This window comes from Spinacia oleracea, chromosome 3, assembly GCF_020520425.1.
Source record: "Spinacia oleracea cultivar Varoflay chromosome 3, BTI_SOV_V1, whole genome shotgun sequence".
NCBI lineage: Eukaryota > Viridiplantae > Streptophyta > Magnoliopsida > Caryophyllales > Amaranthaceae > Spinacia > Spinacia oleracea.
The window spans coordinates 10,417,918-10,445,658 of NC_079489.1; the positions used below are offsets into that span (position 1 = coordinate 10,417,918).

General features: G+C 36.5%; 3 protein-coding genes across 3 annotated transcripts; 2 read left to right on the forward strand and 1 right to left on the reverse strand.

The window, feature by feature from the left end:
- Positions 1-2,663: 2,663 nt before the first annotated feature.
- LOC110787352 (13S globulin seed storage protein 1) lies at positions 2,664-6,584 on the reverse strand. Its single transcript, XM_056841181.1, has 4 exons — positions 5,875-6,584; positions 5,130-5,383; positions 3,996-4,418; positions 2,664-3,160 (listed from the first exon to the last, which is right to left on the reverse strand). Exons 1-4 carry the CDS (start codon positions 6,209-6,211, stop codon positions 2,792-2,794), a joined length of 1,383 nt encoding a protein of 460 aa, XP_056697159.1. The 5' UTR covers positions 6,212-6,584; the 3' UTR covers positions 2,664-2,791.
- Positions 6,585-11,223: 4,639 nt separating this feature from the next.
- LOC110787384 (uncharacterized) lies at positions 11,224-18,048 on the forward strand. The gene is made up of 8 exons (XM_021992003.2): positions 11,224-11,524; positions 13,383-13,478; positions 13,829-13,912; positions 14,146-14,306; positions 14,434-14,551; positions 16,230-16,365; positions 17,196-17,374; positions 17,496-18,048. The coding sequence occupies exons 1-8, from the start codon at positions 11,288-11,290 to the stop codon at positions 17,733-17,735; spliced, it is 1,251 nt and encodes a 416-aa protein (XP_021847695.1). The 5' UTR covers positions 11,224-11,287; the 3' UTR covers positions 17,736-18,048.
- A 457-nt stretch (positions 18,049-18,505) lies between these two features.
- Positions 18,506-26,704, forward strand: LOC110787383 (PH, RCC1 and FYVE domains-containing protein 1). Its single transcript, XM_021992002.2, has 9 exons — positions 18,506-19,076; positions 20,242-20,328; positions 20,558-20,647; positions 20,791-20,877; positions 20,992-21,093; positions 22,005-24,089; positions 24,181-24,327; positions 24,878-25,698; positions 26,149-26,704. Exons 1-9 carry the CDS (start codon positions 19,029-19,031, stop codon positions 26,357-26,359), a joined length of 3,678 nt encoding a protein of 1,225 aa, XP_021847694.1. The 5' UTR covers positions 18,506-19,028; the 3' UTR covers positions 26,360-26,704.
- Positions 26,705-27,741: the final 1,037 nt, after the last annotated feature.

Consider the following 27,741-nt stretch of genomic DNA (forward strand, 5'->3'; position numbering starts at 1 on the left):
ACAAACTACATGCAGGGTTTATTATACTAGTGATATGTGTTAGCCGGCCTATTAGTTAAGACTAGGCAAATTTGTCAAAAACTATCTTATAAATTTGATTTTTTGTGAAAAATTACCTTATAAAAAAAATGTTGTAATTAACTACCTTATAAAATAATTATGTTTTAAGATACTACCTTTTTCCGAATTTTGAACGTTGAATCATAATTTGGGGATTGACTTTATCATATGTATCTCACGAGTTATTTAATTACCCATTTTCCATGACATGCCACATGAGATGCACCTAGTAAAGTCGACCCCGAAATGTGAAATCGATGCTTATAATCCGACCTAAGGTAGTATCCTGCAACGTACGTAAATTTTTTATAAGGTAGTTAATTACAATATTTTTTTTATAAGGTAGTTTTTCGCAAAAATTCAAATTTATAAGGTAGTTTTTTACAAATTTGCCAGAAGACTAAGGACATATTTATGATAAATATTAGATCACAGATTTAAATTCACTTTTCTATTTGTAATTTTGAATGGTCCTTGTAATTCATTCTCACACACATGCAAGAAACATGTAAGATTGGTAATGGTGGTTTTTGTGTACTTATCGAAGCTTCTTAGGTTTATGTCTTAGATTTAGATTTATGTAAGATTGGTAATTGTGGTTTTTGTGTATTGATTAGTCTATACAATTGGCTTCGTTATATATTCCATGTGTTCGTGTCAAATAGTTTAGTCGACCGATTACCTATTTTATATTGTGCACCAAATGCACACGACAATATATTTGTGTTATAAATTAGGCTAGAGTATCAGTGACATAAGTTTAATTTCTAAAATATTAAACTTAAAAGAACTTATGTTCGAATATATATTATAAAAAAGGTTAATTGGAGTATTTTACTATTAAGCATCTACAAACATCATGAGGTATTGGTATAACAATTGAAATTGAGAGCTTGTGTAAAATTACTGAATTAGTCACATATTCAAGTTCCCTCTTTCAATTTAAACTGAGCGTTTGTATTATAATTGTGACTCATATGTATATACTCTCTCCGTCCCTTAATACTCGACCTGTTTTAACTTTTTGCAATATTTACATAATTCACTTTGACTCTATTTTACTTATAGTATATGAAAACAAATGTTAGTATATAATATATTATTGGCTTCATCTTACTATATATTTTCAAAATATTAATATTTTTATAAGTTTTTATAATATGTAGTTAAAGAAATTGGTGGTCAAAGTTGTGCATTGACAAGTGTATCCGATCAAAACAGGCCGAGTATTAAGGGACGGAGAGAGTAGTATAATAACTGCTCAGCAAAATCCCATGCATTAGATGAACTGGACCACCTTGTGAAAGCTAGTTCAATGTAAGAATGTATGAGGACTGATGATACGGACATAGGGAGTATATGCGAAAATTTGCCGCGGTGGAATTCGGAGGGTAGCAAACTGCAAACACGTACTACTGAGTACTGACAATGCAAAATGGTAGAATGCATGACGACAGAGTTAGGCGGATGTATCAAGGCCTCATATCTCAAGCACATAATACTGACATAGTGACATTAATTAATTAACATCATGTTAGATGCTATATATAAAAATATACTTCCTCCGTCTTTTAATACTCGCAACGTTTGGACTTTTGCCACTATTCATATAATCTACTTTGACTATTCGTAGTGTTTTTTATATAAGATAAAACATAGTCATGTGGGATCTTGTTAGATTCGTCTCAATGTGTATTTTCAAAATACCAACTTTTTATAATTTTTACATAAAGAGAATTTAAGATATAAATGATCAAAGTTGTGTATCGGCATGCGTGAAACTAACAAACGTTGCGAGTATTAAAAGACGGAGGAAGTACAAGTATAACATTATACTGCGTATGCTTAAGACCTACTGTTACTTGTTGCCACATTTACACTTGTCAAGATTGCTGAAGATAGTCTACACGACACCACATACTCTATTGTCTTTTTTTTTTCCATAAAGAAAGTAGTACTTCGTAGAAGATAAATGATCTAGGCGGAATTCTATTCAAAGTATATATACATTCTTTGTATGGGATAGCCTTTCTTTGATAGGTAAATAAATTTGTTTGATTTCCTAATATGATTTAATTGCACTTGGTCACGTTCGCACCTTGATTGATAAAAAGAAAATGGGCTTACCTAATCTTAATCTTCAGCTTGGATGCATAAGGCCAACTCCAAGGGGTTACAAACTATGATACTAAAACTAATTGACAACAGAAATACATCTTAAGTTTATGAAATGCTTTATATCTCAGTCTTCAATTTGGGATAATATTTCAGCTTCTATTAGGGTTATTTACGAGATTTCAACACTAACAAGGGCTAAAGTGTTGGTCACTTTGCAACAATATATTGACAATATTAACTAATCTTATTGTGATAGTATATCAATTCATGTCTATGTCTCTAACATTTCCATTTAGTTCAATTTAGACTTTTAGAGGCATGAACTCAAAGTTATCCCGATATGTAAAAGTTATCTACTTTTAATGATAAAAAATTTCAATTACTCTTTCAAAGTCACTATAATGGATTTGTGTAAATAGTAAACGGAGCTAGTGTAACAAAAGGAGTTCAGTACATTATATACGACCGACTTAACAAAACATCAATACGATAAAAAAGAGCTAACTAATTTTTTATTAATCTCATTTGACAAGCCAAAACAGAGCTAAAAACAGAGGTCTAGTTAAGTTTCTTTCTTTTATTCAACTCGATCACCTAGTTTAGTTAGAATGATTTAATCTAACCTAGGACTAAACAAACTTAACTGTTCCCTTCCATACTTAAGCCTCCTCACTTCATCCCTAGACAAGCCATAAGAGTTCATCAGCACCTCCTCCGGCATGCCTCGGATGGCCGAGAGCTTCCCGGCTAAAGGACTAATCATCGCGTTGTCATTCGTCTTAAACGACACCCATTCTAGCCCTTCTTGTTCCGCCTTCTTCAGCACTACAAAGTTCTGTGGGACTACCAAGAGCTGCCCTTCTTGGACTCTACCATCGAATACTAACCCGTTTTCTCGGGCTACTTGGATCCGACCCGTTCCCCGTGTTATGTAGATTATGCTGTGGGCGTTTATGTTCCAGTGGGGTGTCATCATTGCATTCTGTACACAATCAATTTGAAACATTTAAATTATTCCTTTAACATAATTTTTCTCAGAGCACACGAGCAACATCTATAATCATGTGCAATCATATATTTTTAAACTAAAAAAAAAGAGCAAATAAGCAAAAAAAAATAACGCCCTGGTTTTTTTTTTTTTTTTTTGACAGGCCCCTGGTTATATGTACTTCGTATATTGAGTGCACAAAAGAGGTTGTCACTATTAAAAGTGTTTTTGGTTGGTGTAAAACGTTTTCATGAAAAATAATTTTCACTTTTTATTTATTTTACGTTGTTTGTTTTGGCAAGGAAAAAGAAAATATTTTTCAATAACTCTCTAAAGGAGAAAACGTTTTTCATTTGGAAAGAAAGAAAACAACTTTTTCATTTTCCATTAACATTGTTTGTTTTGGCCAGTTCCCACCTATCTACTCTCATTTTCCTTTTCTTTGTGAAATTTTTGGTCAAATTTACTCCCTCCGTTACATAATACTCGCAATACTTTGACTTTTATACTATTTATACTATTTATACATTAACTTTGACCAGTTTTTTCTTAAATATATAAAAATCAAATATTATTGTGTATTATGTTGTTAGATTAATCTTAATATATATATATTTTTTTAAAATATTAATTTTTTAAAACTTTTACTAATATATTGCGTATAATTAGGGTCAAACTAGAGCTTTAAAAAATGTACCAGTCAACATATCGCAAATAATCAGGAATGGGGGTAATTTGAAATTGTGGTTTTCCTTAAAAAAAAAAAAGTTTTACATGATTCTTCATGGAAAATATTTTCGGCCTAAAACAAACAGAGCCGAAATCTTACCTTGTAGAGCACACCCCTCTCAACACTGAGTTGTAGATGTTGCAAGAGGGGGAGCTTGTGGCTATTAAGGGTGTTGATCCGACCACCGTGCTCGGTATAAACGTCAGCACGCGACGGTTGATCAATGTTTTGTTTGAAGCTTATGGTGCATAAGACTTGTTCAAGGCCATTGAGTCTCCTCATTCGTTCCTCTTCCATATCATCCCATTCAGGGCTTAATAGCTCGAGATCACGTTCAACTCGAATGATGCTGCCCCTCTCGTCGTTCTCGCCCTTAATGCTCCTTATTGTCTCGGTGTCTACATTGAAAGCATCAGCTAGCAACTCATCGTCGAAGCCATTGAAGATGTTCTTTCCTACAACTTCTTTAGGGCCTTGTTCTTGACCTCCTTGGCCTTGGGGATTTCCAGCTAGGTAGAAACTCTGTATGCATGAAAGAAGATATAAATTAGTACTAGCTATATAAATCTAAGGCATTGTTCTCTTCACCTTATTTTTGTTACTATTTGCACAAATAGTAAGAGTTTGTTAAAAGATGGGTAAATATAATTAAATATGGATTGAAAAGTTTTAAATAGGGTACGAAAGGTAAGATAATAAATTTTTATGTCCAAAAGTGGAATAAAGCAAAGTGTATAAAACATTATAAAACAGACTAAAACGAAAAATGTAAAAATTATTTTAAAACGGAGGTAGTATTACTTAATTTTGTTTAAACCAGACCAAACCAGATTAAAAAATCCATACTAGAACAGATAAAGCAAAAATCACTCACCACAAACATCCAGATCACATTAGATCAGACAAGAAAACTAAATACAAACAAGACCATCAGAACAAATCAAAAAAATACAAACCAGATTAGAAAGAATCCAGCCACATCACTACATCATACTAGGAATTAGAAAAATCAAACCAGAATAGACTAGGTGGAAAAAAAAAAGAGCGTTACTAAGGAAATTTCATAGCACACGTACGTACAACCAACATATGCACTTCTTCCATTTATTTTTTAATTAGAGTAACGTACTAGCTACTTTCTTGTAATCGGAGTTAATAGCCACATACACTATTTTAGAATGTGGTAAAATTAGTGATGAATAGAAGCAATTTATGTACAAGACTAAGACATACCCTGAAATTGAGATCAAGCTGATTTTGAGGATTGCTAAGGTCGAGCAAGGTTATACTAACAATGGGAGTATCCCCATCATTGTAAGTCCACTGAACTCCACCGGCGAGTGATCCGATCACATCACCTTCGTGCACTCGGAGAACTCTCTGGTATTGGTCTCTTTCTACTCCCTTAGACCCTTCTGAACCACCTCGTACCGGTGACTCGAACGTCTCAGGGCACCCTGGGAGTATCACTCCTTGTATTCCCTTCCCTGAAATCAATTCAAAGTGTCCCAAAACACCATATTAAAAATGTCACATTTACATAAACTAGGAACTAGCATGTCAAAACAAATAACAATACACCCAAAACTCATGTTAATGTGATAACATGGTCTAACACAAGTTTACTCACAAGATCGAACATCAAGAAAATTTATCTTAAACATGGCCATTTACACACAAATTTACGATAAAACATCCAAAACTACATCCGTTTTTTTAAGTAATCCACACAATTTGACTTTCACGCTTGTCAATACTGATCTTTAACCACTAATATCCTTAGTTATCAAGGAGTAAAATTTGATTTTTTGAAAACTATACATTGCGATAAATAAATCTAACAAGATCTTACGTGACTGTGTTTTTCCTTATGAATAAATGACAACATTAATCAAAATAGAATAGGTAATATATAGTGCCAAAAGCAAAGTGTGTAAATTAAAAGAAAACGGAGGGAGTAAAAAGTTATCAAGTCCACCTTGCATTACATAAGTCACATATGGAGCATTGGTGTAGGAAGGCAAGAGAAGCCCTTTAGGCTCAATGACATATCGAACAGCCGCCACCCCGGTGCATCGGAACTCCTCAGTATTCGATTCCCAAACCTCAATCACCCCAGCCTCCGCCCTAACCCGGCGAGTGGGCTCGGCCGCGGTCAGCTGCTGGATATCGCACTCATGTTGCAATTGCTGTCCCCTTACTCGTAGTGGCTGCTGCGGTTGTTGCAATGGTGTCTGAGCTAAGGTGGGAGGAAAGAGAGCAACAAGGCATAGACATGCTAAGAAAAGCAGAGCATTAGTGGTGGTTGAAGCCATGGAAAAAGCTTAAGAATTAGAGAAAAATGAAAGGAAAATTGAGGGATTATTAAGGGTACTTATAATGATTAGTGTGGAGTGTGATGCAAATGACACGTTAATGGTGAGCATGTAAGGGGTCATTTGCTTTCTGTGCATGCTTGACAAGCTAACGCTCAATCCTTGTGTTTTTCTACACTTGGATGTAATGGTTTTTTTTTTTTTTTTTTCCGTGTGTGTGTGTTAAAAGGTAAGATAAGTGTTCTATCGGGCTGGAATTTCGTATGAGTATTCGGTCAGTGTTAGTGGGTTGGACACTTTAAAAAAAGTGAGGGAATGTTAAGGGGAATCCTCCTTTGAAGTAGAGCTGTTAAAATAGGTCATCGGATCGGGTCATCTCGGGTCTCGGGTGATGATCAGGTCGGGTCACTTTTGTAGGAAATAAGACTGTAAAATCCGAAAATGTTAATAAAATGTGGGCCGAATATTTGATGTAAATAAAGTTGTGACGTGTTACGAAACACTGTCTTAGAAGCAAAATTCGCCCCGACTATGGTGCAATCGGAAAAGGCGTTGCCCCCCAAGATTTTACACAGCGTCTCTCCAAAATGTGCACTCAACTAAGGAGAAACATGGAACTCACAATAATGCTCAGAATAGGAGTAGAGAGAGTTTTATTTTCGATGTGTTTTCAAAACTGATCCCCAAACTGATTATAAAGCCACTAAAATTTTGTAACCGAAAATTAACATTTAATTGGGTAATTAAAGCACCTGTAACCGCTGATCAGAATTGATCATGTAATAAAACTTTTGATAACTGAAAATCATAATTGATTTGAGTAATTAAAACGGAAGCGAAAATCAAGGGACGTAATAAATACGACCGTTACGATTGTGGAGTGAGCTACGTAACTGACCGGCCTCATAAAGACTGGACCGTCAGCTACGACTTGGCCCAAAAAGGAGGCCCCACCGCGCACGTGCCACGAACCGAACCGGCCGGACGGGCGGCGGCGACGCGCGTGGGGATTCCCCCTTCTAGCCCACAACACTTGGGGAAGTACTTCAAAGTATAAACATTACTTCCCTATATTTAAACAAAGGGAAAAGCTTGTTTTCTTTCCATGTGGGACAAAGTCATTTTCTTTAAATACTCCACTTGAAAAGCCTCCTTTTCATTTCTACCAATGTGGGACATTTTCACAATATGGTAATACTCTTTCTTTGCATTATTTCCAACAACTTTATCACTCGGGTGCAGGTCCGGTTCGGCCGGGTTGATTTTCGGTATGGTCATGTCGGGTTTTTTTTCCATTTCGGGTACAAGTCGGGTTCGAGTCGATTCATGTTTGGTCGGGTTCAATTTTGGGTTTGGGTTCAGAACGAACTTTTTTTATAAAATGGTACTTCCTTTTTTGTCTTTTACCTATTTATCTTTTAGCTAATATATATCTGATATCCGACAAAAAGACCTCATAAGAGGACCTCTCTCAAAGTGCCCATAGTTATGTTAACCTTTTACTCTACTACATACGTTAATTGTTGTATTTATTGTCGGATCCATGATTTTTTAGATGGCCGATCTGTTATCATTACCATTTATCGACCACACATTAAATAGAATCCAATACATTTGTCTAAATTACAAACTAGATGTTTTTTTTAATAGCGCATTCATGTTTAAAGCAACAAAATCAGCACAAATATATTCTTGTTTAAGCCACAATTTTGATTTGTTGAATCGAATGAACATAATTTTTTTTTTTTGAAAAAAAATAAATAAAAATGAAGAGTAAAAGGAAAAGTGTTAAAAAAAACATTAAATGAAATAGAGAATGGGGAAAGGCAAAGGGATGTATTGGGGTTACAGACAGTGGGATTCTAACCATCCTTGTTTTATTTTCTACACTTGGATGTAGAAAATTTACGGAGTATGTTTATTTTTTAAAAGGTTAGATGAAGTGCTATGTGAGGCTAGAATTTTGTATGAGAATTCGATTCGGGTTAGTGGGCTAGATATTTTGAGATTGAGGGAATGTTATGGGGAATCCTCTCTTAAAGTACCCCTAGTGAGGTTACATTTAGAGAGTGAGGGGATGGTAAAGGGAACCCTCTCTTAAAGTGTCCCTAATGGGATTGAACCCCCAACATTTTGATTGGAATTGAAAGGTGAAATCTTGTTTAATTGGTCAAGGCATTTCTTGGTGCAATGTGTTTATATGCTAACCTTTTACTACTACTACATAGGTTAATTGTTGGATTTAATGACGGATCCATGATTTTTTAGACCGTCGATCTTTTACCATTACCGTTTATCGACCACATATTAAATAGAATCCACTACTTTCGTCTAAAAATTACAAACTAACTATTTTAAAAGCGCAAATATATTCATGTTTAAAGCCACAAATTAGCAAAAATATATTCTTGTTTAAAGCCATAATTTCGATTTGTTGAATGAACTGTTGTGAATAGACGAAGTAAATCTTTAATGGAGGATTAATATAGTTGGGTTTGCTAATTTTGCAAAGAAGAATTGAAGGAAGAAAAGAAATGAAGCAATTTGCTTCTTTTGTACTGTGCGCACGCACGAATTTCACAGTGGCTCCTGCAAGTTTTTAGGCAACTTGTGTGCACGCACAAAAATGGCTTGTGCGCGTGCACAAAATTTCTGTGCGGCACAAAAAATTTATGTGCGTGCACACAACAGGGTCGTGCGCATGCACAAAATTTCTGTGCGGGCACACAACTGAGCGGGATCTTCTCTTTCCTTTTGTTTGGGATACATGGCCTTTTCTACTCCATTGATCTTATTTCTTCTTTGGTACTATATATACCAACTAAACCTATTTCTAATTTTGGTGGTGAGTTTATAGTGAGAGAAACACATAAACACAAGAGAGTTGGAGATAGAAAGTAGATCAAAACTCATTCTCACACCATTTCTACTTTTAATACCCCGTCAAAGTTTGAAGTGATTAATACAAGCATTAATCCCCCTCCCCAAAAGTGGATGTAGCTCATTTATGAGTGAACCACTATAAATTTGGTGTTCTTTATTTTAGCACTCAATGTTCTTCATTTATTGCCCAACTAGCTAGAAACCACAAATCAAAATCGTTAGATCTTTATTGAATTAATTCGACATTAATTCATAACAAATGGTATCAAGAGCAAGGTTGTGTTTGGATTTGTTTTGGTGGTTTCTTGATTGAAGATTATGTCAACTATGAAGTTAGACATAGAGAAGTTTGTGGAGTCCACAAAGCCCTTGAAGGGAAGGCAAAGAAACTTGAATCCATGACGGGAAATAAATGGGAAGAGATTGATCTCAAAGCTTTCTCGGCTATGCAACTATGCCTCTCAAATGAGGTCTTGCGAGAAGTTGCAAAGGAGGGGACGACACAAGGTCTATGGTTGAGATTGGAGCAATTGTACATGACAAAGAGTGTCACAAACCAGCTCTTACTCAAAAGTAGGCTTCATGATTTTCGACTTTAGGAAGGTAATTCTCTAAAAGCCTACCTTGATGAATTCTCTAAAATGGTGTCTTGACTCCAAAAAGACACAAGGATTAAGTTGGAGAATGTTTGAAAATGATCTCACAAAGCTACAAGTTGCAGTTTCCAGCATTGAAGATGGTGGCATCATGCTCTCCAAAACTAAGGAAGTAGCTATCGCTGCTCAAGACCAGTGGATGTACTAGAAACAACGTTCCAAGTGCAAATGGGATACTTTCGGGGACCAATCCTCCAAATTCTTCTATAAAAGTGTTAAAACCCGTGCACTGAGGAATGAAATAAGGGGAGTGAAAGGAAACGATGGAGAATGGATCAAGTCACCACCGAAAATTCGTGAACCCGTGCGCGCGCGCGTCCAGCACCCCTCGTGGGATGTGCGTGCGTGTGTGCGTTGAGTTCGTGCATGCGTCGAATCCTTAAGCAATTAGGATTAGAATAAATATTAATTTACCTAAAGTTACTAGAGTTAGTTGTTTAATTAAACAATAACTTATTAGTTTTAATTAATGTCTAATTCTAATAGGATTAGATTAATTGAAAGCTTTCAAAGAGCACTTTGAGACGATTCTGAAGGGAAAAAGTTCTTATCCGCCCATAGACCTTAACTGGATGCTCGGGTTAGCCCAGGTGACGGAGGAGCAGTCATCGTTTTTACTAACACCTTTCTCTGATGCAGAAATAAAGAAGGCAACGTTTAGCTTGAAATCCCTAAAATCTCTTGGGCCGGATGGAGTTCAACCAGCTTTCCTCCAAAAGTACTGGCACCTCGTGGGACCAAATATCTGTGAAGCTGTCCATTCTTTTTTGCAACGGGGTATCTGTTAAAGGAAGTGAACCAAACCTCCATTACGCTCATTCATAAGGAAGACAAACCTGAGCAGATTAGTAAGTTCAGACCATTAGTCTTTGCAACTCTACGTACAAGATAATCTCAAAGTGTATGGTGAACAGACTCAAAAAGGTTATGCCGGACCTGGTAGACGATTACCATAATGTGTATGTTCCTGGACGATCGATGGTGGACAACTGTTATAAGGCCTTGGAACTGAATGCGCACGTTCGGAAGAAAAGGAAGGGGAAACATTTTGCAGCAATATTAAAAGTTGACCTGAATAAGACCTATGATAGAGTGAGATGAGACTTTATCCATGTCATTCTTGTTGCAATGAGATTCCCTAAAATGTGGATACCTCGAATAATGGAGTATATTTTAATAGTCTCCTACTTAATCTCAGTAAATGGGGAACCATCTTGGGGGGTTGGGTATTTGGGTTATTGACTCCTAATTTTCAACTCCTAAGAAATTTTCATTTTCCGAAGTTATCTCTAATTTTGGTCCATCAAAAGTCAAAACAACAATCCATATAACTATATAAGCATTTCCCATAAACAACCCCTAAATCTAACCAGACCCGAACCTGAAACGAACGACCCGTCCACCCCAAAAAAAACGTTCCTTTTCCTTTTCCTTTTCCTTTAATATTTTAAAATTGAAAGAAAATGAAACGGTTAAAAGCTGCCACATAGAGCTTGTTCGGAAACATTCAGTCATTCTGTCCTCATTCGGATAAGTTATGGCGTCTGTCACTCTTACCGGCAGCAGCTCCTCCTCCCACACAACACCATCTCTCCTCAGAAACAATGCCTGTTTCACCCGCTTCAACTTCACGCGCCGCTCCTTTCAGCCGCGGAGAAACACCGCTGCGAATTACGCCGTTCAAGCTAGTCTTGGACAAAACCAGAAAACTCCATTGCAGTACAGAAAGCTCGGCGACTCGGATCTTCTTATCAGCGAAATCACCCTCGGCACTGTACTCTCTCTATCCCTCTCTAACTTTTTATGAATTCGAAAATTGAATGTCAAGTGTTCAGTCAAAATTCAATTGAATTTCTATGCGCTCTTGTTCGAAAATGTGCAATTCTTATCTGTGATGACGAATTTATCTCATGATTAGTTGATTATGTTTAGGCATGCAAGAAAGATACACGGAAATCAACAAATAATAACACACAGATTATCGTGGTTTACTGAGAATGTGTTCGCTAATACGGAGTAGCTATGAGGCAAATGAGATGAAGTTTATTGATCTTAAAAGGTCCCGGGTACAAAACTAGGCTAGGTTAAGACATTAAAGAGTAGGCCCGGAGATAAGCCGTAACAGAAAACTATGTCAGGTAATTGGAAGAGTCATACTCAAGTTCCATCAGATTACTTGTGGAATATTATAGCTCATTTGGCATGTTAATTAATTTGTGCTAATGGGAGTGTGGAAACACAAGTGACTTTATGGTGAATGGGAATTGGTTTTTGACATGGCAAATCCTTGGTTTGTTTTTGGTATATGGGTATGGGATATGGGAATTAAAAATGAATTGAAACCATGATTAACTATGTTAGATCAATGCCTTTTTCGTTCTCGCTCTCGGACCCACTTTTATCCTCAGCCTTCTCTGCTAAACCCGCAAATTGTATTTAGGGGTGTGAGGAGGTGCAGGTGCCACTCAGGTGGTGCTCCGGTTGGTGCAGTAAGCTCTACAGGAGAATTGAGGGGGTGCTTATGGTGTAGTCTTATTGGTCATGGCGATGGCGTTGGTGTAGGGTGGCAGTGGTTTAACTTGGTGGTCTGGTCGGAATGGTAGTGTACTAGTGTTGTGAGGGGTATTGCAGAGGGGGTAAAAGGGTGTTTGGAAACCGGTGGACTAATTTTTGTGTTTTTAATGCCAAAAGCAATCCCAAGTGGAATCTCAGTCAAGATCGGAAGCTTGATCCTTGTCAGTCAAAATTTATGATTGGTTGTAATCTATTTGGTTGTTCAATTTAAGCATAACGGTTGCATTAGATTGGCCTTCTCTGAGGTAAAGGTTGTGCATGCAAAGCTGTGAATTGCAATTATTTCAAAGTAGATGCAGAGTGCTTAACATTACCATTGTCAATATTCGTCGCACAAAGTGAGTTCTATTGAATTTTAAGTGATTAATGGTAGCCAAAGTTAGGGCATTCTGATGGTATACCTCTCAAAGACTTTTCTGCTCCATACCATATCATCACCACATTGGCTCATTAGCCTATCTGTTATAAACCCCTCTCTCTAAAATAAACCATCTTGAAATATTTGTTCCCATCTTTTTATGAAGTCTATGAAGTAGGTTTATGCGCATCTATCAGGTTAATGGTCTATCAAATGAGATCGAGGTTTTATTCATGGGGGTTCTTCTTCATCAAACCTCCCATTGCTATTGCCGTAATAATGCCTTTAGTTGGTAAAGCCCCTGGGAGGTTGTTCTCAGGACCTAGGTCCAGCTCCTATTTTTTATTGACATCTGTGCCTTCCTTATCGACTAAAAAGAGTTAAGTGTATTATATTCAACTTAAATTGAATCAAGGGAGATAATAATTCCTCTTACAACCTGTTGTCTACTCCTCTTGTTTATGAAACAACTTGGGTGAAGTGCAGGTGACTTTAGAAGAAAGTGAACAATTTTGTTGAAGATAACTTAGTATTATTACACTTGATTTGTTATTCAGCATTTGGATGTAGAGACCATAATATCGTACTTGCTGAACAATCTTGTACATGAGCTGCAATCAACGCTAATCATTTTCATAAACGTCCCTTTTCCTTATTTGCCTTTTCTTGTAACACCAAAATTCATTCTTGCAACTGTCAGATGACATTTGGAGAACAAAATACGGAGAAAGAAGCTCACGATATTCTGAGTTATGCATTTGATCAGGGCATCAACATCTTTGACACTGCAGAAGCTGTAAGCATTATTGTCCTTTTTTTATCTGTCTTGTTTTGTTTCGTCTTTAAAAGAAAATACCATAAACATCAAGGTGGAAGGTTCACCAGCAAGCAAGACGGTTCACTAAATTCTATTCTTTTGAGGAATGCCATCAATTTTTCTTTCTCGTAATACTTTTGAATTAGCGCTGTTTCTGGATATCGGACTCTACTGTGGGAAAGAATGAGATAAAGTTTTTAAGTTTATTGTTTTGTCTCAGTCTCATAGACATGTGACATTCTTCTTCTAGTCTTCTGCATAAGTGCAGTTTCACCTATGTTAATAATGTTACTGTTTAGCTGTTTGAATTTTTAGTTGTTGTTTTACAGTATCCGATCCCAATGAAGAAGGAAACACAAGGAAAAACAGATCTTTATATAGGTAGCTGGTTGAAGTCTCAGCCCCGTGATAAGGTATGCTTAGAGAGTTACAGTTACATGGCTGACTGGAGATAGCCAATCTTAAATATTTCAAGTTCTGTCAAATGCATCTTGAGAATCTAATCTCCAAAAAATAATCTTTAGCTATATTCTTTTTTTGAGTTCCCTTTCTATTGCAAAGTTTTCTTTTCTACGGTTGGTGTAATCATTTGGGTTGTTTATGTTGGACTCGAGACTCTTTTTCATTGATTCATCTGCTTCTTCAGGTTATTATAGCAACAAAAGTATGTGGTTATTCGGAGCGTTCCGGTTATATCCGTGACAACGCAGAGGTATTGCGTGTTGATGCTTCTAATATAAAGGAAAGCGTGGAGAAAAGCCTTAAGCGGCTCAACACTGACTATATTGATTTACTACAAATTCATTGGTGAGAAAATACTTTGTGCAATTTTTTTCTCAAGCACCAAGTAGCAACAGTTTTTCTGTGTCTGCTGCTTTGAATCTTGACTTTGCCTTGTTGCTTAGAAATTGAAAAGGGGATTTTTTTTGGTCAGGCCAGATCGCTATGTTGCGTTATTTGGAGAATTTACTTACGATTACAACAAATGGAGGGAAGGTGTGCCATTTGAGGAACAACTTAAGGCCTTGCAAGAAGTTGTTGATGAAGGAAAGGTATGCAAGACATGCTAATTTTCATTGGGGTCTAACCGGGTCTAGAGATAAAAAAGAAAAAAAGGGTAAACAAAAGGCTTGGTTGGAAAAAATGCATGTATGTATGCTGTCAAAGGTTTAAAATGCATGCACCATATGTATTCTTTTTTCTCATGATTAGTATGTAGTTGACAATAGTTTTCGACTTTTAACTGCGTTATTGTTCTGTTGCATAAAACCAATTCACAGCCAACCAATTCCAATTGTGGATTCTTTGGTCAGATACAAACAAGTAGACTCTAGAATATGACTTTGAACAAGTTTTATGTTGGCTGTTGGCTACATAGTACAGTATGACCTCCTTTGAGTAGTGTGAGTGTTGGATAACCGCTTAAAAGTTAAAAACATGAAATTTTGTAGTGACGAGATTATGTATCTTGTCAAACATTGAGGAACAAGTTTGCAGAATTGGCTATTGGTCGCAGGTAATTCGACTAAACTAGCAGCTATTGCTTGAGTTCTACAGAGTAACTTCTAAAGTAATGATTCATCTCATGGGGTATATTTTAAGAAGAAGTTGCATCTACAAGAATAATACTCCTTCCGTTTTAGAAAGATGCTTTTGTTTCAAATATGAGGAGAAACCAATGCAAGGAACATTTGCTACTTTTTCTTATTGATATCTCAAAGAGAGAGAGAGAGAGCTCTTTGAGTCCTAGAAGTGTTAGAACAAGTGACCCCGTTCTAATGAAAGGATCATAATGGTCCTATCACCCATTCACCCATGAATGGGACATATATGGATACATTGGGAAATTAAACTATTTTTATATGGGTAAATTGGGGAACTATATTTGCCAAAAGGGAAAAGACTCCAAACAGAAAGATCTTTTTTTTTTTGGTTCGAATGACAGGTCGGATTTGAACCTGTGACCTATCATACACAGACCCTTAATATCTCTCACTAGCCACGACCTAATTGGTAGCACTTACATCTTTTGTTAACGGACAAATGGGGGGGAGTAATTATTAACAAGAACACATGTAAAACATCAAAATAGGATAAAAATCAATCTTTAATGCTCTAATCACACTGCTTGCCTTCTAGAAGCAAACGCTGTTCCGGACTTCCGGTCTCCGCTGGTTAGAGGAAAGGCCGAAAGGCTGTGTGTATTTAGGTTATTCAGCTCAACATTATGCATAGAATGGTTGAATTGGGACTGGAATGACTCTCTAGTACACCAAGACCCAACTAAACAGATCATACCAATCACTTGGGCTCAACCTGTCAAGTGAATATGCTACACGCCTACACTCTAGTACTCTACAGTTTCCACACTTGTACTATGATGTGTGAATCTTGTACATGGTATCTGCTAGGAAACTAGAAAGTATATCCATGAATACATTTTCGCAAAACCAGCAAAGAAAGTTCAAGTAGTCAACCATTGGGTTTATCATTGATATCATTTGAACCACATAGTACTCTGCTCACCGGTCATCCATATTCTCAAGTGGACTTTCTCCTGTCTTAGTTGTGCTTACTTGCTTCCTTTTGACTCCTTCAGTAACTTCTAGGATTACTATTTTAATATTCCCATTTATATCGCAGGTCTGTTATTAACTTGTACACAAAATTAGTTGTGTGGAATTCCCTTGTTCTTTTGCTGTATTAACACACTATCACCTACATATGTAGGTAAGATACATTGGTGTCTCAAATGAAAGTTCTTATGGGGTTATGGAGTTTGTCCATGCAGCAAAACTCGGAGGCCTTCCGAAGATTGTTAGCATTCAGAACTGCTACAATCTACTCACTCGTTGTCGGTTTGAAGGCAAGTGTACCTATTCTGTTTTCATGTTCTGGAATTTTTTTCCTGCACTCTAGCTTTTGCATCAGAGCACGTTATCTAAGTATGCTCTAGTTATTATGTTGTAGAAGTGATGTTAAATACGAAGTATGAGCTCACTCTTGCTTTCTTCCAGTTCCAGTCCATGCACGTTGTGATGTGGTTTGTATGTGTCCGTCACATTTTGAAGTCTTCACTTTGTTTTTTTGTCCTATCACTTTTTTTTTTTGCTCACTTTTATATGCTATTTTCAAATATACTTATTGTATTTATTTTTAATTTTCTCATTTTAAACTTTACTTATTTTTACTATCCCTTATAATATTTTTTTCTCTGTAATATATTTATTTACCTCTTACTTTACTCTCACTTTCCTGCCCTTCCTTGTTTATTCTTTTAACTTCCCGTTTTTGTCTTGTTTGATTGGTCACATTGACGATCTCGGATCTCCTATGTCGATTCATGTTAGCCGACCCCAAATCATTTGACTAAGGCTTTGTTGTTGTTGTATCAGTAGAATACGAAAGCAGAACATCATTATTGATCCGTGGGGTGCTTTGCTCTTGTTTGCTGTTTTGACATAATTTTGAAGTCTGAGACGCTGAGCATCAACATCTAATACCATGTACTTCGTACTTTTTTTCTCAAACATTGTGTGGTTTAAAAGAATGAAGTGGTCACTGGTCAGATACAGATTTTACATTCAAATCAGAGTATTGAGTGTCAGCCTCGTATACTTTCTACAAAATGAAGAGTGACGATAATGTAGTTCAGATCATCCTTAAGCTAACTGAGTGCACTTGAAATTCTTGCAGTTGACCTGGTTGAAGTTTGTCATCCAAACAATTACAATATTGGTCTGCTTGCCTATTCTCCTCTGGGTGGTGGAAATCTCACTGGAAAATATTTGGATCCCAGTTCTGAAGCTGCTAAGAAAGGAAGGCTGAATCTTTTCCCTGGTTATATGGAAAGATATATTAGCTCCTATGCAAAGGTAAGTATGTTTTTTTAAAGAAACAAATCCACTCATGCTTATATGCATTTATATTTGGATACATGTCCTTGTTGAATATGCCAAGCAATAATAAGATCTTATGTTGCATTTCCCATTTCAGATAGTAACTGCCAAGTATGTTGAGCTGGCCGACAAATATGGTCTGTCTCCAGTGCAGCTAGCACTTGCCTTTGTCAGAGATCGTCCTTTCGTGACTAGTTCAATCATCGGTGCAACTTCAGTTGATCAACTTAGAGAAGACATTGATGCATTTTTGACAGCCGAGCGGCCATTGACTCAAGAAATAATGCAAGATATTGAATACATTTTCAAGAGGAACAAGGACCCAGCTATTGATTAAGTATTTTCATCCGAGGTATGGTGCTGTGTTATTATAGACGTTAAGAGAGCGGGGGAACCTCATGAGCCTGGTCAATATCGAAGTAATCGAACCCATGACACGGGTGTAGCAATACTTTCCCCCTCCCCCGAGTCACCGAGTCTCATTTTGATTGAACATCCTTATATTCATTTGTAACATGCTTAGGTTAACTATCTCTCAAAAGTTACCTTTGTGGATACAAAATTTGTTGTACCAAGTAGGTAAGAACAGGGAGAAAAATGTAAGCATGTGATTTTGGATTGTGATGAAAATAAAATAAAGCTGTTGTGCATAGGTAATATTCTTTTTATTGTTTAGGTAGGTAAAGATAAAGGGCCATACCAGGCTAGGTTGACCTAAGCACTCCTCTCGGGTCAACTCAACACATGTTAGCGGGTTAAGTAACTTGGGAGTAGAGTGAAGGCTAAGGTGATCCCTCCCCCCAAAATTCACTCCTTTGAGGTTGAAAGGTGGAGTCATTTGCACTAGGTATTTAGCTTGATTACCGTAAAGTTGTGTTGCATATGTGCTACTTCGACTTTATCGTAACATTTGGACTTTTATGATTTATGAGAACTTTGGCCATCAATAATCTTGTTTTACCTATACAGAATAGAGTAGATTTTAATTCTAGTATGTAAAGAGAGAACCTAAAAAAGATTTCATAAATGTTTTATTTTTTTCGTATAATATGTCTTTTTTCTTCTAAAAAGCATAAAGCACATAATTCACGTACAATAGTACAATACGTGGGATCCTTGCCCCTAGGTCCCCTACGGCTCTACCTTGTTTTGAAAATTTCAAACCTTAAAATTGCTCACAAATTTTATGAAAGAAGTTTGTTGAGGTTGTGTGGAAGTCCAAATAAAAAAAGAGGCATGCAACTGATGCAATTGCGCCAAAATCGCTGAAGCTACAAAAATGGGGTCTAAATTCATGTCTCATATACACATTCTCTCTCTCCTCTTTCTCCAATTCTTTCAATTTCTTCCTCTTCAAATTCGATATTTATTCCCACCTTTGGGAATTTTCTTCAAATTAATCATCATAAAATCCTCCATAAAATTAACTTGGAATCCATCCATTGAGTTCGAATTCTGCAGAATTTGATCTAACATAATTTATTAGATTTTGTTAATAATTTTGATGAGAGGCGGAAAGAAGGAAACAAAATTACATCATCTATGAAGATAAAGAGGGAGCAGGGTAGTCAGATGCAGTTAGAGAAGCAAAAGCTGGGTTGCCGTTTCTCCAGAAAATATTTCAGATGGAATGGCAGATCTTGTTAGTTATGGCCATTCGGACCGTGACATTGACCAGGTTATTACTCCCTATCTTTTTCGTAACGAAGTTTTCATTTTCCATTTGCATTCGTGCCCAAATTTGTATGACATGACATTATGACAATAGAACATATGAAATTGATATGATTATGAATCATACTTGTATTTCTTTTGGGTGCAAATGATTGAATGATAGATGATACTATGATACTTAATAACCAAACATATACTCCATGTGTTAAAAAAAAAACTAGGTTTCACATGACGTAAGACCAACCTAACTCATTCTTTCGGATTATAGAAGTGAATAAATCATTACTTCGTTCTATAACCATGTGTTCTTTTATGTTCTACTCCTCTGTCCCACAATACATGCAACATTTCTTTTTGCTCGTATTCCAACATGGTTCTTTGGAGATTAATATCTCTAAATGCGTATAAGAAAAAGTTAAAAAGTTGATTTGGAATACTCGCATTCATACGAATTTAACAAAATATCACTTGACTATGTTTTTCTTACAAAATGGTGGAAGAAATATTGTCAAAGTTGATTGATGAATAGTGCGCAAATGAGAAATGATGCATGTATCGTAGTATATAAACAAAGTTTGACCGTATTTTTTTGACTTATTTCGTATATAAGAAAAAACATTATGGTGTGGAGTTTGTTAGATTCACACCATATGCATTATCAAACCAACGAGATCTTAGCCTAATGGTTAAAATGAGGATATCAATTATCAAACCAACGAGGTCTTACTCTAGTGGTTAAATTTAAGGTTTGTGTATGATAGGTTATATGTTCACAGATTATTTGTTTAGATTGTATTGTGTTTGTGGTTCAATCACACCAAAAAACGTGTATTTTTCCTGTATCAAAATATCAAAATTTCATATTTTTTGCAACTACATAGTTTGAGATATAAATGGTATAAATGTGCATGGAGACCACGAAAAAAGTGAGAGTAAAACATAAAAGAACAGAGGGAGTATGTTGGTGTATATACACGTGCGCCCGGCCCCTGCTTGCCGTGTCCATAGTCTTGGTGTTGGCGTTAACGGGGTAACTTGAATTCGGGCTCTAAAAGCCGCCAAGTGGAGCTCCCACAACTAGACCGAACTATGATTTTGTATCGGCTTTACTGCAAATATGATCTACGTATTGTATTTGTGCTTATGTCTAGTTGTTTCAAAATGTGTAGGCACTCGTTATTTTGAAAAAAGGCAGTCAATTGATCAAGTACAGCAGGAAGGGGAAACCCAAGTTTTGCCCGTTCAGACTATCTGTGGTGCATGTTCTTCTTTCTCCCGGTTTCCTCAAAAGTTTCAGTCACTAATTTATTTCAATACATTCTTTTTAACAAGTTACTACAAAACAGAAAATTGTTAATTTACAATTCATAATACTCAGTTCATTAAAAGCAAGAATTCTTAAGAAATTATATGTACAAGAAAGGACTAATTCATTGTTAGTGAAACTATAGCTAATAAGCTAATTATTGTTGCGAAAATTCGCAGGATGAGAAGACTCTTATTTGGTTATCACATGGAGAAGAAAGGACTTTGAAGTTATCTATAGTCTCAAAAATCATCCCAGGACAAAGAACTGTGAGATAAACCACCAAAGGGCTTCTTGTCCATTTCTTCTTTCAATTTTGTAAACTTTTCATCCATTTTATGAAGGCCTAGTTGATCTTGTGAAGTATGTAATTATATATTCCTCAAATTGGTTTCCGTTATTTGTGTTGTAGGCTGTGTTCCGCAGATTCTTGCGCCCGGAAAAGGATTACTTGTCATTTTCACTTATTTATAATCACGGTGATAGATCTCTTGACTTGGTTCGTTACACTTAAATTTGTACTCTGTAGTTTTCTTTTCCCTTCTTTTACTTGTACCTAAATGACATATTGTTGCCTGGAACTCTCATACTGTTCTCTACTATTCCATGCTAGATTTGTAAAGACAAAGCAGAGGCAGAAGTTTGGCTCGCAGGTCTTAAGGCTTTAATTGGTCGGCAACGACGAAATAGACGTACAAGAAGTGAGATACCTGATGTGAGTTGCCTTCCGTGCACCAAATTGTTTAGAGAAATTCTCATTGGTTGTAGCCCTGTTTTTGACTGATTATATTTGGTAAACAAGGGGGGAAAACTTATCACAAGATGGCCTTATGATATAGTACTATCTCTGTTTCAAAATGATATTTACACTTTATGTTTTAGTCCACTTTATAATACTCCCTCCGTCCCTTAATACTCGCACCGGTTTGACCGGTGCGGAGTTTAAGACATTTGAATTGACTTATTAATTTAATGGGTGTTTGTTGATAGTGTGGTATTTTTTTAATATAGTTAGTGGGAAATGTGTAAGGGGTGGGGAGTGGTGAGTGAGGGGTGTTGATTTTTAAATGATTTTTTGTAGGGAATAGGGGTGTAGGTGGGGTAGTAGGTAAGTGTGAGAAATAATATAATATTGGTAAAGATTTCCATTTATAGAAGCGGTGCAAGTATTAAGGGACGGCCCGAAAAGGAAAGCGGTGCAAGTATTAAGGGACGGAGGGAGTATTCTTTATATTGTGTTTTATACTATTTTTAGACATGAAAATTTATTATCTTACCCCTATTACCCCACAACATTTACATCTTTCCACTCATTTTCTCTTACTTTTACTTTTTTCTTACACCCACCCACTTTTTTGCACATTTCTCTTACTTTATCCATATTTTATTATATTCACACACTTTCTTACACACTCTCCCTCTTTTATCTTAAAATTTGTGTAAATATTAACTGTAAAGATCATTCTGAATCGGAGTTAGTACGTAGACATGTAGTAAAAGGTTATGCGACCTTGTTTTGTTTTCATGCACTATGAACACCTTCAAATTGTTTTCTTCCTTGTTTTTTCCAATCATGGCATTGAGTATTAGTTTACAGAAATCTGATCACTTTGCTATGTTTTTCAGTTGCATGGTGGTGAATGTGCTCAAAATAGTCGTCCTGCTTTAGAGTTTACTACAAGTGTACGTGGTAGAACATCTCTTGATTGGCCTTCTTTAAGCCCAGATGTTGGGACTGAGCAAGCAAATATGCAACTGAGAGGAAGCACAGCAGAAGGATTTCGCCTTAGTTCAGATGGTTTTAGACTTAGTGTTTCAAGCACTCCTAGTTGTTCAAGTCAAGGTTCAGGACCAGATGATATTGAGTCATTAGGTGATGTTTATGTATGGGGAAAACTATGGTTTGATGGAGGTCTAGATGGATCAGGGAACCCAAACTCGACAAAGATTGATGTTTTAACACCAAAACCTTTAGAATCCAATGTAGTTCTCGATGTTCATCAAATTGCTTGTGGGGTCTGTCACATCGCTCTTGTAACTAGGCAAGGTGAGGTGTTCACCTGGGGTGAAGAATCCGGTGGAAGGCTCGGTCATGGAATGGAAAGAGATTTCACTCGACCACAACTCGTTGAATTTCTTGCCATCACTAATGTTGACTTTGTCGCGTGTGGAGAGTACCACTCGTGTGCAGTGTCAACATCAGGCGATTTATTTACATGGGGTGACGGTGTTCATCATGTTGGACTTCTAGGGCATGGCACTGATGCTTGTCATTGGATTCCGAAAAGAGTTTCCGGTCCTTTAGAAGGTCTTCAGGTACTCTCCATTGCTTGCGGCACTTGGCATTCAGCATTGACAACTTCTAATGGGAAGCTATTCACATTTGGGGATGGAAGTTATGGAGTTTTAGGACATGGAGATCGAGAAAGTGTTTCTTACCCAAAAGAAGTTCAACAATTAAACGGGTTAAAAACAATTAAGGTGTCATGTGGAGTTTGGCATACTGCAGCTATTGTTGAGGTTATGAGCCCTTCTACTTCTGGTAGTAGCATTTCTTCTAGAAAATTGTTCACTTGGGGAGACGGTGATAAATATCGTTTAGGTCATGGAAATAAAGAACCGTATTTGCTTCCAACGTGTGTATCCGCACTCATTGAATACAACTTTAGCCAGATAGCATGTGGACATGATTTTACAGTTGCTCTAACTATATCAGGTCATGTCTTCACCATGGGAAGTTCGTTACACGGTCAACTTGGAAATCCACAAGCAGAAGGGAAAAGCCCTTGTTTAGTTCAAGACAAATTAGTAGGTGAGTATGTGGAAGAAATTTCTTGTGGTGCACATCATGTTGCAGTCCTGACTTCAAGAAGTGAGGTATACACGTGGGGAAAAGGTGCAAACGGAAGACTTGGACATGGCGATTTAGAAGACCGTAAGTCCCCAACAATGGTGGAAGCACTAAAAGAGAGGCTTGTGAAAAGTGTAGCATGTGGTTCAGATATGACTGCAGTAATCTGCATCCATAAGTGGGTTTCTGGTGCTGATCAGTCTGTTTGTTCAGGGTGTAGACAGGCGTTTGGTTTTACTAGAAAAAGGCACAACTGCTATAACTGTGGTCTGGTTCATTGCCATGCATGTAGCTCTAAAAAGGCCATTAGAGCAGCACTTGCTCCTACACCAAGCAAACCACACCGTGTTTGTGATGCTTGTTACAGCAAACTTAAGACTGCAGCCACTGGAAATGCCACATTTTTCAGTAAGAGGCCTACTTCTACTCCTCGGCGGTCAATTGATAGCAGCACTAAGGAAAGGACTGATAGGGTTGAAACACGTTCTTCGAGGCTTTTGTTGACCCCGACCACAGAGCCAGTTAAATACCTCGAGGTCAAAAGTAGTCAAAGGTACGGAGGAAAACTTGATTCTTTCTCTATGGTTCGAGCCTCACAAGTGCCGACATTTCAGCAACTTAAAGACGTTGCTTTTCCTAGTTCTTTAAGTGCTATTCAAAGTGCGTTGAGACCTGCTTCACCTTCTCCTCCTCCTGCACCTCCGATTCCTAGCAGCATACCTGCACGGCCATCTTCACCGTATGCAAGGAGACCTAGTCCTCCTCGGTCTGTTGCTCCTGTGTTTTCTAGAGGCGTACTTGATAGTCTCAAGAAGTCTAATGAACTTCTAAGCCAAGAAGTTTCAAAGCTTCAAAACCATGTATTACTCTGTTAAAATTCAGACCTGATTATTAAACTTATGTTTTTATCTGTGATAACGTTAATTAACTTGCTTTGTTTTCTTTTATCAGCTTAAAACTCTAAAGCAAAAGTGTGACTTCCAAGACGAGGAGATTTCAAAATTACAGAGGAGCGCTAGAGAAGCTTCTTTATTTGCTGCTGACCAATCTTCCAAGTGTAAATTTGCAAAGGAAGCTGTTAAAGCCATTTCTGTTCAGGTATTTGTTCTTGTTTCGTGCACATATTCTACCATAAGAACATGCAATTACTTGTGGAATTTAGAAGAGTAAGGTTGTCAATGTCTTTCATTCTACTGGAAAATACTTTTCACTAGTGTCCTCTATTTAATAATTATAATGCTGGTTTTCCACAATCTTCAAATCACAATGGCTTCGAATTATCAGCTTATCGTACTGTGTTTACTGCAGATATGCTTAAATGACTTGTATCCCAAAAGATTGGCTTATATAACTTCATCTTCTAAGTTCTAAATAGAAAAGAAAACTTGTTTATCTCATTTTTCCATGATCATGACTTTTCCCTGAAAGAGTAAACATCAGTTTTTACAAGCTTTGTTTATTTCTGAACATGTCGAACCCATTGAGTAAGATGTAAATATTGTTTTACCTTTCATAATAGTCAAAGATTTTCAGGGAATTTTTTTTCTTTAAGTCATACGAGGAGGGTGTAAAGGCGATGTGTTAAATCTTTAATAAGTGCGAATTATATTTAGCATTTGCCAAAGTATTAAAGTGACTTTGCTTTCAGTTGAAGGATATTATCATGAAGTTGCCTAGTGAAGCCAGACAATGCGAGAATCTAAAAAAGATGCAGACCCAAATTTTAGCTTTTATAGAAGATGATGAAGCATCCACTTCTCAAACTATCTTGCCAGTAGAACTAAAACATAAACAGAACGAAAGCAATCAGGTGGACGACAAAAGTGGAAGTGTGAGTTTAATCCATGATTCTAATCAAACTCCTCCATCATCGAGTGACCCATCAAGACTCTCTATCAGTGGCCAAGATTTTCATCAAACACTTTCGTCATCTGATACAACCGTAACACCTGCTAGACACGATTCAGAAGTTGATCCGAATCAAACATCTTTGTCATGTGGTACAACTGAAGCAACTCCATTACATGATTCAAAAGACGGGGTCCAAGATTCTAATCAAACACCTTTGTCATGTGCTACAACTGAAGCAACTCCTATACATGATTCAAAAGACGGGGTCCAGGATTTTAATCATACACATTTGCCGTCTGATGCAACTGATACAACTACTAGGCATGATTCAGAAGACGGGGTACACGAATCTAGTGAACATTCTTCTGTATCTAATAAAGTAGAATCTTCAAGTAATGGAAGCTTAGAAGAAAATGGAGGAGTTCAAGAGCCTACTCCATCATCTTCGCCTAATATGGAGCCAACACCTTGTCATAGGCAGGAAAATGGGATAACAAGGTTACCCTCGTCAAGAGGTGAGAGTTCGAAGGAAAATAGCGAGCAATTTGAACGAGGGGTTTTCGTAACTTTCATTCAACTTCATAGCGGTATTAAAGTCTTCAAGCGCGTCAAATTTAGGTAACTCTTCTTCAAAAGTTCTACATTTTATTCACTTCTTTGAAAAGTTTCGAATTAGTCATGTAGGTTTCTGAATGCATTGACCCGAAAACACCGATAATTTAAAGAAAAAGATGATATTTTCAAATACTATGTCCTTCCTCTGCTTTTTTTAGTTGACACGTTTTGACTTTTGACATTATTTACATACTCTACCTTAACTATGTTTTGTGATTCTTAAGAAAAAATATGGTGATGTGAGATCTCGTTAGATTTGTCTCACTATATATTTTCAAATATCTATATTTTTTTTTTATAATTTTCACTTATTGATAGAATGGAATCAATTAGCTTTTTTACATTCACCTAGTATGCATAATTGAAATATGAATAGCTTACCTTACACATGAGATTTTAGTTCTTTTTACCATCATCTCATTTATCCTCCTTTCTTTAAATCAAATTTTGCAGCAAACGGTCGTACTCTGAGTCACAAGCTGAGGAATGGTGGAAGGTAAACAGAGAGAGGGTTTATCAAACATATAAACCACCACCACCGCCACCACCAAGCAATGCGCGAAAAACATCATCTGCTACTCCGTCACAAGTCACTAAACCATTAGCTCCACCGCCACCACCACCTAGTGATGAGGAAAGCAATGCCAGCGCCGCATCCCTTTAAATTGCTTTAAAACTCTTGTTTGATGTCATAGGACTCAGTGCATTTTGGTAGAATTTTAGGAAATCATGACATACATAATGATCTTTAGGTAGATGAGAATTGGAGCATGTGTCATGGGAATGGCTTAAGGCCATTTTTCCATTCAAATTTTTTGTTGGCATAGAGAAACTTAACTTGTAGCCATTCATTCTTTTATTCTATATGTACCTAAAGATTTTATATTTCTTGTATTTCTCCGATGTTGGTTGGTTACATTTACAATTGTACAAATGGTGAGAATATTTTGGAGCTAATAATATCATTGAAAATATCATTAAGAAACAATATTCTTCTTTTTAATGAGTCACTTGGTTGTTCCTTATGATGCTTGTTTGGAGTAGTCTTGCACTTCAATTCTTTCATGGATTTGTGGTTTAGAGTGTCAAGAATCTTTTTAGGCCTCTGATACCATGATGAATCTGAAAGAATAATGACCAAAAGGAGAAAATTGTTAAAAAATTATTTGAATTTTTCAAGGTTTTGTAAAATGTAGTTGAATTTTTCATGATTATGTAAAATATATTAAGCATTTATAAAATAGCATGCTTATATTGTATTTCCAACCCATTGTATCTCCAAATCATCAATTCTTATCTTTGATTTTTCAAAATGCATCTCCAACCCATTGTTTCTCCCACTTTCTCTTTCAAAAACTAACTAAAACCCTAGAATATTAGGCTAATTATGTACATGGTAATAAAAAATGGTTCCCCTCAAAAGAGAACAACCCTAGCTACGTATATGCTTCCTCCAAAATATAAAATTAATTACAACATAAGTGACTTCCGGATTGTTGTGCGCACGCACAAAAATCTCATGGAGGCGCATTTGAGGGTATGTGCGTGCGCACATAATAGCTTGTGGGGGCGTACAAATGAGCGGAGAGAAATCCAACTTCATATTCTTATGTGTTAATTTTTTTTCCCTTTTGTTGGAGTTTGCGATTAATTTGATTAGAATGGAATGAGATTTGGTAGAATATAGACATGCATATTACAATAGTAGGGAAATTAAAATGTAGTGGCAAGTGGAAAATGCAGAGCTGTTGATAACATGTACAATTGTGCATGTAGGTTTAGAAGTAATTTTGTGTAATTTGATTTTCAGTGTATAATTCTGCAAAAGTTATACGAAGTAATATTTTTATTTTTATTTTTATTTTTATTTTCGTATTATGTAACTATGTAGAATTCGATCTTCCATGGCAAAAATATGTTGATTTTTTTTTATATATAGAAGCTAAAATATCTAACGTTTTTATTTTGTACCATAGATTTGTCTTGAAATTTGAAAGTTAATAATTGTTCTAAATTAATTCCTTATTCTTCAGCCCATTAATTACC